General features: G+C 37.6%; 1 protein-coding gene across 5 annotated transcripts in view; it reads right to left on the reverse strand.

The window, feature by feature from the left end:
- The window catches only part of ATXN7L1 (ataxin 7 like 1), a 113,530-nt gene extending 97,720 nt beyond the window's left edge, over positions 1–15,810 (reverse strand). For all 5 annotated transcript variants that reach the window (XR_001521711.3, XM_033514240.1, XM_015628327.1 and 2 more), the window contains exon 1: positions 15,583–15,810. Coding sequence is in view for 4 of the 5 variants with exons in the window: in XM_033514240.1 (XP_033370131.1) it covers positions 15,583–15,601 (19 nt within the window). In the remaining variant the exon portion in view is untranslated. The remainder of the gene's footprint in view (positions 1–15,582) is intronic.
- Positions 15,811–15,816: the final 6 nt, after the last annotated feature.

Consider the following 15,816-nt stretch of genomic DNA (forward strand, 5'->3'; position numbering starts at 1 on the left):
AACTGAGGGATCAGATACCCATTAGGCTGTGCAACATCATCACAGGCAACAACAAGGAACTGAGAAAAACTCAGATTTCCTGAGCCTTTAGAATCTCCTCATGGTACCACTACAAGGTAGCACAGGATATATGAGACCCTGTACACTCCCAACCAGAAAAAGCTCACATTGGGCTTCAGAGTTCACATGGCTCTGCAATAGAACACATATTAACACATATTTGGAGCAAACCTCATTGTCCAGTTCGGTTTGTTTTAGCCCTTCCAACTGCAGCAAAACCAACAACAAAGTCTGTTCCACAGTACTGAAATTCTTTAGTTTTTGTTGGGTGTGTAAGCCCCAAACCTTGGTATTTAATACAAATAAATTCAATATTGCCTATTTTCAATTCACACTGTCTTTTTCACATTCACATTCAAGCAATTCACATTGTCTTTTTTTACAGTTTTTGGAGGCAGCAATACTGGTAAGGGGATGAGGGTGAAGAATTTATAAACTTGAGATGCAGCACATTTGCTCTCTGCTTATTTTGTATACAGTGCTTACAAGAGTTATAGGACTACTGATGCTGGGAAAACCTCTGAGAGCAGGTTAGGTGCTTCCTTTAACCCCACATACATAACTTTTCTCATCTAGGTTGAATCTACCTTACATCAGCACTGACTGGTCTTCCTGTCAACATAACCAAGAAAAAATGTGACACTTTGACCCAAACTGAGGGTGATGTTACAAAAAAGAGGCAAACTAAATGATACATATACTGATATCCTTCAAACAACTCCTACTGTTTCTTTTGCAAAACTAGGATAAAATGAGTTCTTATACAATTCATTAGATATTACAGAGCCTTTTACTCTACCACAAAGATTGATCTCCTATGTCCTAATAAATCCATGGCCAAGAAGGCAGCACCAGGGAAAAACCTGCTGACAAAGATTGTTTTGCTTTGCAAACCAAGTCAAGGAAAGTGTTTGGGTCCAGCTGTCAGTTACCTGACCTTACAATGAGAAGGCACAAACTATCTGCAATGCTTCTGAAAAGGCCAACAATTACATTGGTAAATGATTAAGTTATGCTTAGAATTAATGACTGGAGGGATATTAATGGTTTTGATTACAAGAAAAAAACAAAAGGAGATTTGAAAGTGTAACTTCCTCTTTTACCTGCTGTTAAAGGACAGTCCCTTCTCACTCACCACATTAGAAAGCTGCTTTTTGCTTTTTCCTTAACATGAAATTTTTTTAACAAAAGAAGCAGTAACAATGTATGAAATTTTAGGGAGTTAGAACAAAAATCTTCCTTATGATCTGTACTGACTTTCTATGTTAAAACAGGCCACAGAATTTAATCATACTATTTTAACCTCAAACCCAAGATTTATGGATGGCTAAAGCACTGTGTGCTTCCAGGGAAATGACCAGGGCCTTATGCGAGGATTTTGTGCAACAGAGTCTACTACATCCCTTGATAAGCTGTTCCTATTTAATTGTATCATTAGAAAACTGCATCTTATTTCTACTCTGAACTGATCTAGCTTCAGCTTTTAGCCATGAGAATCCCCTTAATCTACCTGACAAAGAACTATCTGTCAGATACCTTTGCCCTGTCTAAGTACTTACAGACTTATCAGGTAGCCCCTACTGTCTGTTGATAAACTAAATAGATTGAGCTTCTTAAGTCTTCCATTCTAAAGCTGCTTATCCAGGCCTCAAATTAATGTAGATTTTTTCTGAACTCCTTCCAGTTTTTCCAACACCAGATGTGGACATGAGAACTGGGATACAGCACTTCAGTAAAGCTGTATAAAACATAGCAGTATTCATCTCCCCCTACTCTCCCAATCATGCACTTTCAGCCTCCTTCAAGACTACTTTGCACAAGGAGTAACACTTCAATTAATCAACTCTCAAAAGCAATTCTTCCATGTCTACTTACATTCTATCTAATTCTTCCAAATATAAAAAATTCAGAATGGACCAAGTTTACTTGTTTGCTGTAAAGAAAAATACATGTATTTTTAACCCCTATTGCTTAAGCTCCAAGTATGACGAAATGTATAAATTCAGGGTCTGTATTTTACAAGAGAAAAACTGCAGAGAAAGATTACACTGCAATCATGTAATAGTTACCCAATTTAAAGCTCCCTCTTTAAACTACTATTTCATTCAATAAACTCAACATTTACAACCTATTTTGCACTATGGCATTCTGATGCTTACTTATATATTCACCTCTTGAGGCACTGGGTGGTCACAGCAGGTTTTACTCTCAGCAAAATCCAGTGGGCACAACGAAAAATTGCTTCAGGCTAAAGTCAGTGTTCTTCCAGACAAAAGGCAGAGCTGCAGGCTGGTCATGGAGGATTTGCTAATGTTATAAATCTACCCATGTAGTGAAAATTAATTGCCAGTTATAATCTTCAATTATTACTGTATCACCAGCTAGTTCCCCTTCCTATCCTGAAGTAAAATCATGAAGTATCTGGGATGACCATTTTCACAACACAACAAAAAGAAAACTGCCAAAAAATCCAATTAGAGATTATAAAATCATATCCTATCATATCTGGTGAAGTCCATGGTCCTCACTGGTAGAGCAGGTGCAAAAAAGATGACAGTAACGTTTGCACAGAAAAGGAGCAAGCAACATCCAATTCTGCCTTTAAGTAATGTAAAAATTACTGAAAAGCACCATACTAGAATATGTGGTGACTTACTAAAATATAGTGAAGTACTGCTATGGGTTTTTGCTGTAATAAGAATTGACCTATTCTTCTAAGTGTGGCTTGGATAACTGTTCTTTGAGGGAAAGATAAACCTCAGCAATATATTTTGAAGTACGTCAGTCCTTACTTTAATGTAAGTAAATGTAATTTAAGTAAAATTTGGTGTAAAGTAAGTAAAGTAATATAAGTAAAATTTGGTGCCAGTGGCAGCATCAACTTTTGAAAAACACTAAACAGAGTGCTAGTCAATAAAGCCTGCCACAACCAATCATAGGGAAAGATAATGTTCTTTGGTATTCTGCTTTTTCTTTTTCCCCCCATAAATAAATACATTCTATTCTGTATTCTCTTTGTAATCTAGAAATAAGGCATCGTTCCTTTCCTTTCAAAATTGTTATGCGACGACATACTTCAGTGAGGCCTGGATTATACCCTATGAGTAGGGAATAGTAGCTTTTAGTGTTCTTTCAGCTAATTCCAGTGCAGGTATGATTGGTCTTCCAGCAGTAGCAGCCATGTTTGCCTATCCTCTTTCAGTGACAAAAAATTTCTGCACATAGCTGGTAGGACACCTTGGGCCACTTTACAAAGAGAGGTGATCTGTAAACATCAGTAGTCAACTTGCTGCTTCTCATGATTTTTTCCCATCAATTCATTCCCTCTGCCTTTCCTCATATTGACATGAATCCTACTTCATACCCTTCCCCTGGATATATACACATCATCCTGATTATTACTCAAAGCAGGTTCAATATAATGATTTTGAACACAGGGAAAGTCTCTCCCATAACATCACAACACTAAAATGAGAAAGCCTTTTTAAAGGCACTTGTTCTGCGTATTGTTTTCATAGCACACTATGCTTACACATGGTATGTCAGAAATCTGCCATTGAAAACCCACATTGAAAGAGGTTCTCCTAAAAGAAATTTAAACTTCAGAGAAATTTGGACACAAAATTTGGAAACAAAAACTTTGACACAGGCCCATTCTAAGGTAGACAGTCAAGAACAAGAGTCAAAACAGTTTAGAATTTTGCATGTCACTTACTCTTCAAGCCTGTAATATACAAACAAATAGGCAGAAAAGAACTAATACAGAAGAAAGAGTGTAAAAGAATGACAAATGTTGTTGCATACACAATGTGTTAGTTTCTCTTCACTTTCTGCCTATAGTAGCAAAACTAGGGCACTATTCAAAAGAACAGATGAGGCTGAAGCCTAATAATAAAGGGAATGTTTAAGTATTTGGAGAACAGAGGGCATGTTTAGGGAACAGAGTTAAGTAAGATTAAGATTTATCTTTCAATATTTATGTTATTTTTGCAGTCTGGCAATTACAATTAGTTTTGCTTTCCAACTCCGAGACAGTAAGACAATATTAACAAAACAGGGAGAGTTTATTTTTACAAATGAACTGCTTTCACTAGAAATCTGTTCTGTATGCTACTTTCCTGTGTGCTATACTATCAGCTTTGATGCCTCCTTCCTCCACATCAACTAATTATTCTCTACCTCCTTCAAATTCCTCCTTAAAATAGCTCACTGCATGAAATTGTTCAACATTCATAGACTGATTTTTGTCTTCACAACATACACTACTTATAGTTTTGTCTGAAATGTATTGGAAGCTCTCAGAAATAGAGACGATATCTTGCTGTTCTAAAGCCAACACTTAATATATGTTACATCATTTGAACATACATGACACATCTCTTTAGAACTTTTCCAAATACACACTTAATTACAAGGTATTAAAAAAACTCAAAACAAATGAAAAGCCTACAAGAACTCCCACAGTGGATATACTCTTACCTTCCAGGAAAGCGATAAAAGTTTACAATACCTTTGATTTGCCAAGGAGCTTGGAAAACAAACAGAATAGTGACAGGCATCTTGAAAAGCTGGAAAGAATAATGAATGCCACTCAAATAAAACTCACAGCATTGCCTCCTTGAGCAATGCAGTCAAGAATAAATTTTTTTGATGAGAAAGAAACCCAAAAATATGTAAAGCTGCATTACCTCTTTCAAAATTTAAATACCTAAAAGGCTTGGTAATGTTCACACCCAGTGTGTTGCGAGTTATGAGAGAAGCTGAAGAAAACTTACACCAAGCACAGAATGTTCGAAGACTCTATTAAAAGCTCTATACACACAGCTCACCATAATTTCAAGAGCTGAAATATTTTTCCTCCCATTTCTCCTCATGTTTTTCCATTGCCATGCATTCAGTTTCTTAATATATTTGCCCAAGGTTCTCCAAGTCCTCTAAAAAGCCAAAAATACAGCAAAAGCATGAATACAATCAGAACCACAAAACTTCATGATAGTGCACAAAAAAAACCAAACACCTGAGAGACCCTGAAAAGAAAATCTGAAGACTTTTTTCTTTCCCTGTTTTCTCAGCACCTCTGCATGGTGACGTGTATAAGCTGCTGGGATGACTGAACATTGATAACATACGGGGACATGCAGAAAGTTGCTTGGGAAAGGCAGGCAAGGTAATGAATAAAGCCTTCCAAGTCAAAGGATCAGCTCAATGCTCTGCACGTGAAGGAACAAATCTCCCCCACAGCATTTTCCTCTTCTTTAAACAGATGTTTAGATCTACTAAAGAGATGTGAAAACCTAGGATTAACTTCTTAGACACTGAATGACATGAATGACAGCCATTCCATGTAACCCCTCTAAAATTACTATGTCCTTTCTCAGAGAAAAAAAAAAAAAAAGAGAGTGCTGTATCATAAAGCATGCCTGCCTGTAGCATGTAGACAGGAACAAGCTGCTTTGCCCTGCAAGACAAGCAAAAGCCATACAACCATGGTTACCGCAGCACCGCGCCCAAGCTCTCACGATACACCCTGAGCAGTACGACATTACCGGGGGCCCAGTCCACGATAATGCAATCCCGTGGCCTTGTCTCAGCTCTGGAAGCAGGAAGCACAAGTCAGTATCAGTATGTAACAAATCATGTAGATATATTATCTAGTTATGATGCACTGCAAGGAACAGAATACTTTCATGTCCATCATGCTATGTGATAGATATGACCAGACACTCCTCTCTTCTTGAAGAGCTTAATTTTTTGTGATGGTTTTTGCTCTGCTTGCCAATATCAGGTCCAACTTCACCAAGCCTGAACTCATGCTCATCTTAAACATCCATTTTCTTCACTAGGTTCTCGCCTGTCCTAGAATTTGCAGTGGAAAAAAGAACCAGTCTGAAAATGAGGTTATTGCACATTTTCTCTCTCTCTCTCTCTCTCTCTCTCTCTCTCTCCTGCTGCTTACTAATCTGTGCCATTCCTCCAGTTGAGCTGAACCCACACCTGCAATTTCAGCCTTTTTTCTTCCTACTTTTGACTCACTCCTCAAACCTTTTCTTTTGTATCTATTTCTTTCTCTGCAATAGATTGCAAATATTTATTCCAAGAGAAAGCGAGAAAACATAATAACCATTTCACATTCTCCCTTCCCACTCTCTTTCTCTCCCTTACAGCTCTCCCTTCTTCCTCGTACAATAGAGGTAAAACTCATCTGTCCCACTCTCTCCTTGCCTCACTTGCATGAGCCCATACCTCACATCTCCTTTCTCCTCCCGCTCTGACAGAACACCAGGACAGCCAATGAATATTTTCTGTGTTTGGAAATCTACTTCTGACCCCTTGATTCTCTAACTGCATTACTCGTCCTGTCCTTCTTTCACCTCTAAGCTTATTATGTTCTGTTTGATAACAAATTACACTTTTGTCTATAAATTCAGCGTGAGTTTCCTTCATCTGTCCCTTGCAATACAGTGAAACTATTTTCACTAAAATGTCTAAAAAACTTTTACTATTGCAGTATCACAAATTAATCATTTCCATCACCCATAACCCTTGTGCATTCTTCATAAAAATTAAATGCCTTTCTCCTTTTGAAGCATTCACTCTCTGTTTCCGACTTCATGACTCTCCCCTCTCCTACTGTCCATCCTTCTTGTACCAATCCCTTCACAGAGTACTGGCAGGCTCCTTATTCTTTCTTTGTCTTCTAGCAGGTCTCCATTGAGCTGTATCTTTTGCTACTACTTTTATGTCTGAGAATTTTACATTGTTCCTGAGAACAGGTCTTAAATACAGTAGATTTACATCTAAACAAAAAAATCTCATTCTATCTGACACGTCTTGCCACTGAGTAGCTGTTAGCTTCAGCTCGAAACAGCCAGAACAGAATTTAGATCTCACCACTCCTACCCTTTTTTCTCCACCTCCTCTCTGGATCACCCTGGACAGCATAATCAACTTGTCCATCATTCGGAGAAAAAACACTGTGATAAACTAGTATGTCATCTTTGCCAGTAGTTTCTCTGTTAAACCATTCATTCAGGTTACAGCTAAATCTAAATGATTCTTCCTGTCTTGCATCCCTAGGACAAAGTCTTCTCTAAACATCTTCAGAGCTAAAGGTTTGTCTGGGCCTTCACCTCACATTAGTTGTATTTACTTATTTTACACGTTGACAAACATTATCCACCTTGTTCACACTGTTCCAAGAGCTCCTTCTCCTATACTCGCATACTACTTTACTCTCTGCATCCTTCTATGCACAATCCTCCATTACAAATTTGAATTTGGGAACAACCCATCTTTGCCTTCCAGTCTCCTCTGTTTTATGTACACTAAACTGTCCACATCCTACTTGCTGTCACACCATTTGCTCACATTTCTAATTGGTTCATGGCATTAGTATCCATTTATGAAGCTTTCAACAACCAGCCTGCATTTTCATTCAGGCCAATTTCCACACCTGAGTAAGGATACCTTCCAAGCTCTTGCAAAATGACTTCACTGCCATCCAGATATCATTTTAAAACTTTCCTTGTTACAGTTCTAAGAAAGTCACTTTAGTTTAGGCTAAAGTCAACCACATTGAGAAACTAAGTGCTTTTGTTTGTCAATATTAAAACTTCTGCTTCGTCATACATTAAAAAATTAGTTCTCTGCAGCACAGTTTCACAACACACACAAGTACACACCCTTCCTCCCTTTGCTGGTATCCAGCAGAGTAGCATCTTGTGCCTGATGGGGCTGCTAGGTGCCTCAGCTAGGCATTAGGATCATGCAAATAATAATACTGCCTCCCTAGTCATTGCAGTAACAGATCAATTACTTATATTCTTCCAGATCATTGTCTTCTGCCTATCTCCATTATCAGACCCAAACAAACAAGGCTCTGTCAGTGTTTGCTGTGGTGGCATGGGTCCAACAAACTTTTTAGATGTAAATCATTGTATCATCCTGTCTCAGTAAAACATAACTAAGAATATCTTAAGAAACAACTACATATGCTATCACATGATAATCTACCTAATCTTGACAATCACTAGTGGCCAGCCTGAAAGCCACCTGAGGACAGGGTACTCATCAGAGATTAAAAAGTGAACACACAGAAATTATTTACATTTCTTTAAATCTCAGCTTCCATTCTGGCCATTTCATCTCAAAATGATGACAAGCTCGTCACCTTATTCTATTACTGGAGAGGTCCATTCCCATCCTCTTTTGTCTTGCTAGAGAAGAGAATTTTGATCCAGCAAACTTCTCAACAGCTACTGATATGACATTAGCATTGTTCAAATATAACTTCAAATTCCCAAACTCTGCCTGACCCCTATGTCTAGTCCCCTGCAGTAGGAAAAGGAAGAGAAAGAATGACTGGACAGAAAACATGAAACACTGTATAATATAAACAAATATAAACAAAATAAGGAACATAAAGATCACATAGAACCAAACCCTATGAACTCTTGCCCTTTGCCAGTCATTCTTATGTCTTGATGCTACTTCACCAGTCACTCTTCTGTCTCTTCTGCTGAACACCTGCTCCCAGGGAACGGAAAGGGAAGCCAGCCTAACCCCCTGTGTACCACGCACAGCTCTGTCACAATACAACTGCTTCCGTTTTACGGATGATTCAGGAGGGGCCTGCAGATTAAGTGAAACTGCACTAGACATACTGGAACCAGCAGATGTGCAGAACCTGGAACTTCTGTTGGCAAGTTCTTTGCTACTTCTGGCTGATGCTCTTTCTGATCTACGAAAACTCCCCTTCTCTTTTGCCAAACAGCACACACTTTGTAAATACATGAACACAGAAATTAAAAAGTTAGAAGACCAAATAATTGTAAATTCTAATTACTGTCAAGAAAGCAGAGAGATAGGAATAGGTGTTGGGCTTAAGCACTGTATTATTAATACAACTTGGTAAAACATGAAATTGAATTACTGAATAACAAGCAAAACATTTCAGAAATAAGGAAGACTTTTACTTCTATGAGCACAAGACCAAGAGCAATCAGAAAACTCACTTCCCCAGCAACATTAGTGGCTTTCAGGCACAACTTTTTTTAAGCAATACAAAAAGTTATGACAAAACCAGTCCCTTAACATCAACCATAGAAAGGGACACAGAAAAGAAAAAGAGAGAAATTATTCATGCCATAGTTGGTTTTTCTCTGTTTCGTATCAGTTGCAAGTAGCTGTGCTGGATTCTTCCTTCAATTTGAGACAGCTTAGTCAGCTGCATAGCACTGCGATAAAAAACTGGGCCATTTTTACTCTTATAGCATCTACCCTTCTCATCCAGCAAGAGAACCATCAAAGATTTCTTGTTATAGACTTGCTAACAGACCTCTGTCAAACACCCTTACTGTCATGACAGCATTTGCCAAGGGTTTTTTTTTGCATATTAATTACCTGAAGACACCAGCTTCACCTGGCATCCTGCACCATTAACTCCTGAATCAGCTTTTTCAAAGACAAGCTGAAGAAGTTCAACTTGGAAGACAGAAAGATCCAGCAACTTAATCATGCCCATACAAACCAATAATCTTTCTTGCTAGTTATTCCAAAATCACTCTTAATAATGAATAGTCATGGCATTCAGATAAACTTATACTGGAGTTAACTCTTTAAGAAACACTCATGGCAACAATACTATTTTTACTGAAGGTAATCCTTCTTAGTAATTCATGCAGTGACTATCAGAAACTTTTGCTTTGACTACCAGAAACTTATGCTTTCTGCCAACAGGACTCCTGTGATTCACAACTTAAAATGTAATTTGAAATGTTTTCTATAGGAGTTTCCACTGCTTTACCTCATTGATACACCTCAGCCTTGATTAAATGGCTAGTATTTTTTTGCCCAAAGGTAAAACAGAATCTGATCATGCCCTAACTTTTAATTAACTAGAAAAAAAAGGTATATTTCAAAGAAATTACTCCATTTTACAGTGGAAATAATTCAGCTCTTGTGTAATCTATTTTTAACACACAGAAATCTATATTTCATCTATAAACTATTAACTACATACAGAGGCAGATCAACAAGAAAACACACACATGTTTTTATATCTAAATCAAAATTAGACGCACAAAGTCATTTGCTTTCTGTAGTGACAGCAGGGCTTAGGGTACCCTCTAGTAAACACATAAATTTCCCTCTTTCTCAAGTATGGTTATAAATTACAACTAGTAGAAAGAATGTCAGAGACAGATCCTTAGTGACAGTGCTGGCAGTTGACAGGGAATCACACATGGTTTCCCCACACATAATCAAAAAAGGTACCTACAACAGGAGATGTAACCTCCTCAGAACAACTGTTGCACAAATAATGTGCTTCATCAAGATATGTGAACCTAACAAAACCAGTTTTTTTAATGAAGTCATTTACAGTACAACAGTTTTAGATGCATATTCAAAAACATCAAAATCTTGATTCAAAACACAGAATGCCTGATCAGAAAGCCTTACCATTACTCCACTCCTTTTATCCAGTGTGTGGGATGAAGAACCAAAGGACAGGTTTCAGAAAATAACTATGTAACTATGAAGATAAACTACAATTCTGACTTAATTTTCTGGGCGCTATCATACATGATGTTTCATTCTTCCTCTGTCATCATTCCTTGAAACACATTAAATGAGGTGACAGCCATAACCAGGAGACATGCCACCCCCCTGCAGAAGCTATCCATATTAAAAAAAAATAAAACCAAAAAAAAAAAAATCAGAGCCAGATATCATATATAGAACTGATCAGTCACACATCAGAATGCACACCAGAATTCAATCCCACTGTCATTTCTCGTCCTAAACAAAGACCCCAAGGGGACATCTGCTTACTGTTCTTATTCTCAGCATAAAGATATGAATGGTAAGAAAAAGTTTCTCTTGAAAATAGCCACAGTTTTGCTATTTGCAAATTGCAATTGCCCTGCCAATTCTCAGGTTTTTCACTCATCAAGCACCACAGAATATTACATGTGTTTAAGAATCAGCATCTCTGGAAGATTATATTAGCTTACAGAGAAAAGACAAATAATTACACAACATTCAACTCTCTCTTTTGCCCACTGCAAAACCAACCCCAAATCACCAACTGTAGTGGTCTAAATTCAATAACCTCACTTCTTTCTTTTCAAGTATGTGTTTAAAACCTTGCTATTATTTTCTTTCCCTCTCAGCCCTTTCTAACATTCCCTACTACCACAAGAAGGTGGAAGATGAAGGCGGTAAGTAAAACAAGAATGTTTTTATTCTTTTTTGTTTAGTATGTTTTTAAAGGAGACAAATAGCACCACAAGCAAACCACTAGTAAACAAACAAAAAAAAAATAATAATTTAACTCCACTCTCTATGCTTGCATTAACCAGCTGGTTTTGTCTTCTCTTCTTTCACCATCTCCCCATAATAATTTTAGTTCTCCTCCTCTTGCTTTTCATAAAGTAGAATCTTGTATGTCGCACCCTTTTCCCCCCATAGAAGTGCTCCCTACCACCACCTAACCTCCTTAACTTCTTATTTTTCCAAGAAGAAAAATAAAATCATTAATATATTTTTATGAAGAATTAAAAAGATACTGAAAGCAAAATGAATCAGTATCCCTTTAATTTTGTTTTTATGTTGCCAAAGGATTTATCAAAAAACTTTCCATCAGATATTTGTGTGGGAAGTCAAAATGGGAAAAAAATATATTGTAAACCATTATCCAATACATTTAAAACTCCAGTTCGCACATGTAATCATAAAGTAAAATGGTCAAGTTTGGGGTGGAACAAAACAATCAGAATTTTTAAACTTCAATAATACAAACACACTGAACTGGGAAACTGAAGTTGACTATGAAACCAAGTATCCAGACATAGACTTAAATTCCATAGGTCATATTTAACACTGCTGTAATTCACAAAGATACACAGGATATCTTTTGCTCCTTTACAGCCTGTGTCTACCTGCAAACACTCAATGCTTGCACATTACTAAACCAATTATTAATACAAGTTCTGTACATGAAACCAAAATAATCCCATTCTTCCATTATTTTGTCAAATATTGTATAAAGTAAAATACAAGCCTCCAAAATTAATTTATAATAATTTACAGGTTATGGCTGATAATAACAGAACACACTACCTGACTCAGGCACACAGTAACTGTGATGTTTTACCGAACACAAACTCTCAAATACAGACTTCTTTTAGTACGCCTGCTCTCTGCAAGAAAATCTTCAATTCTTCAAATATGCCATTCAACCTTTTAGAATTCAACATAAATTCTAAATGCTGCTCTAATTCTGATAACCTCTCTTTTAGCTAAGTCGGTTGCTTAGTAGTGATTTGTCAGATAAGTTACACAATACTGTTTCTGTTTCCTGATTAGATAAGCAGATAAGTTTTTAGGGTTTTTTTTCTGGCACAAACATTTATGTATAAAATTTCTCCTTTTCTGTGAGCACTTGGAACTTTGTAATCCCCTTTCTACAAATCCACACGCCAGTAAAAGTCAACTATGGACAGACTGCATTTGCTATAGGAAAACTCAGAATTAAGTGTCAGCATGCAAAAAGCAATTCTGTCTAGAAAACTGAACAAACATTCAGGAAATTTCTCTCCCTCTATGCTACCTACATATACACTGCAGAATAAAGGAAAGCAGTGAACAATACTTCTGTGTCTTTACTTTTACTCTTAATATGGGGCACAAGGCCTCAATGCATCTCTTGCATTACAGAAATGAAGAGCACAATCAGACTGTGATCCCTCCTCCCAGGGACACAACCCCTTGGGCCAGCAGAAACTTGGCAAGCAGTTTTCCTACCCCCCACCTCCAGGAAACGCTGCCTCCCACATCCCCTCCTAAGCCAAAGTGAGGAAGAAGAGCAGCCCACCACTCTAAACACACATGGTACACAACCAGAAAGGAGCCAGAGAAGCAGGGATCAAGCTAACTGGAAGCACTTTTTGCCACCTGCCAGCATTGTTTTTCTTCAAAACCAAAGTGAAACTATGACCTTGTCATGGTCTGAAGACCAACATATTCCCACTCTTTAGCTCCCACTCTGCTCTGCACACAGTTTTATTCACCTAAAAAGCCTTCCTGCTAAACTACTCACAAAGGAATGGCAGCATAAACCTGGTCACATCAACTAAAGATGATGTGCAGACAAATATGAGAAGTAAGAGCAGAGAGATCAGGTTTTACACTACTTTTATCAAACAGGGCAGTAATTTTTGATACTTAAAATCCTGTCCGTCTGTCGCCCCTGGTTACTTGATACAAGTAGGTTAGAAGTAACATTTGATTTTTCTAAGACACCACTTACAATCTCCTGGCATCACAGATGCCATTAAAAAGGTCTACTCAAGTTGGTAAGATGTAAAAAAAAGGAGTTGGGTTTTATATTCAGACCTAACATAACCACAACCCTCATCTATGAACAAAGCAGGTAAAAAAATGCAACAAATGGTAAAAAAATGTCACACAACACATGAGCAAGGTCAGAGTAAAAGCACAAGCATTTCTGCAAATACATGAAAAATGTTTCCTGCAGACCAATCTAACTCTCAACATTTTTCTCCACTTTTATTAATAAGGACTGGGAGGCCCAAGGAAGACTTACAGTGGGTGTTCAGACACACAGATGGGTGTGGTGAAAACACCTGTATTAACAGGCTGCCTAAGTGAATATAGTAGAAATGTTTCAATACATACTAATTTATTCAAACTTCATGGAAGTTCTTTCAAAGTGATCTAACACAAGTTAGTACTTGAAAGCAATAATATCCCTAAGGCTTTTTATTTTCTAAATATAACAGTCAATTTTGGGGTTTTTTTCATGGTATTATGACATAAGTACTATAAAAGCCAGTAAGTGCTTCACACCTGTCATGATCATAATGTCAGCAATGACATTATGCTTTGTTTGGAAGTAATTTTTCTGGATAGTGAGTTAAAATAGCGCTCCTTTGATGGAGTCTCTGTCCCCCCCCACCAAAACCAAACAAGACTAGAACTGATAATTTAAACTGAATCTTTCTAGGAAACAATTTACATATTATGTATAGTAGAGTAGTAGAGACTCTTCAGTCTTTATGTCCCAAGCTTGTAACATGAATTTGTGTTCAAGGACTTCTGTGCACAAAACATTTTATCTTAACAAATTAAGCTCCTTATGAAGGCACAGCTGAAGTTGCAAAATTATTGTTTAATTATTTTTGAGTCAACATTACTGATAGATGTACAGAGCCTTGAACCTTTTACCTATAAATAACTACATGAAAATCCCAGTTCTGCTGCTAACTTATCTTTGGGCTGAAAAAACAGAGAGATTCAGGCACGTAAGAATCAAGATAGGAACACAATCAAGCTTGGCATCTCTGTAAAGGTCTTTCAAAAAGGAAGTTTTATGGTATTTTAAATAACTTTCATGAATACTCTATGCAATTTTATAGTTTATCACACTAATCTACATTACTCATTAATTCATTCCTTTTTCAAGAGCTTGTTTAGAAAACATAAGATTCCTTTGAGCTGCCAAGATGCTCAAAATCGAACGCATGTGTAATGACAACTGCAATGTAATGAGAAACTTAACATAATTTCAGAATATATATTATGACATTACAGGTAATAGCGGGATTTCTCTCACCATGAGTAAGTCACACCAAAGTTTAACTGTGATGGGATTGCTCATTATGAACTGACTTCCCAAGAAGTATCTCCCAAGACAGGGAGGTCGTGTACGTAAAGCGCTTTCTTAACGAACAGAAACAAACACGAAGCTACTCGAAAAAGCATCCTGAACCATTTCACTAGTTGCACTAGGTGTTACCTCAGCATGATGTTAATGACACACATCAAAAGCAAAATGTTTCTCCTTTTGAAGCTGACAGAGCTCTGACAGGCCTGGCATATTGGCAAATACCACTAACCTGGAATTTGCCTGCTCACACTGACAGTACCAGAAGAACTTATGGCCCAAATTACTAATTTTATTTATTTTTGCATAATATGCATGGGTTAGTGTAACCTAAGATAATATTTGATGCTGGCTGCTCAGTTGATGCGCTCAGCACTGCAAATGAAGAATAAAATGTGATTTGAGCTAAAGCGAATGAACTTAAAGATTGTAACATACCCTTTCTCACTGCAAGGGAAAACATCTCTACTAAGTTCCTAATAATATAATGTTTAAAGTTTATATGCTTATCTTCACTCAAGCAACTGGAATGTTGCACCAAGGGACAGGGTCCACAAAAAAATCCAATATGGCCACTGACGTGTAGTTGTCTTTTGCCTCAAAATTGTCTTATCTTTTACCATGTCTGTCAGTTGCATGTATACACCTGTTATACCTGTACTTCAAAATAAGTTGACACAGTGACAGTCATCTGCATGTATCCAACCCTGAAACGTTCTTCACGGCAGGGAAACCCATATGCTATCAGACCACCCTGTCAAGGCCAAACCACAGTCATTCACAACCACCAAGAAACAGACAGGTAGAGAGGTGTGCCAGCACTATCCACTTACCTTCTTTATTAAGCCTCATAACCTCCCTGCTTTTTCCACCCTCCTTTCCAGTCTCTTCCAGATCTACACCTGCAGAAGAGAAGCAGAGTCAGGAAGCACCGAGGGCCCTGAGGTGTGCATTTATTGTTTGGCGAGGGGAGGAGGAGAGGTGAGGAGGTGAGCAGTGTTTCTATTTGCAACAGCAAAAGCACAATGGTCGGAGCATCTGCCAGGGAGCGGAACCGCCGGGCCCCC

Source organism: Parus major, chromosome 1A, assembly GCF_001522545.3.
Source record: "Parus major isolate Abel chromosome 1A, Parus_major1.1, whole genome shotgun sequence".
Lineage (NCBI taxonomy): Eukaryota > Metazoa > Chordata > Aves > Passeriformes > Paridae > Parus > Parus major.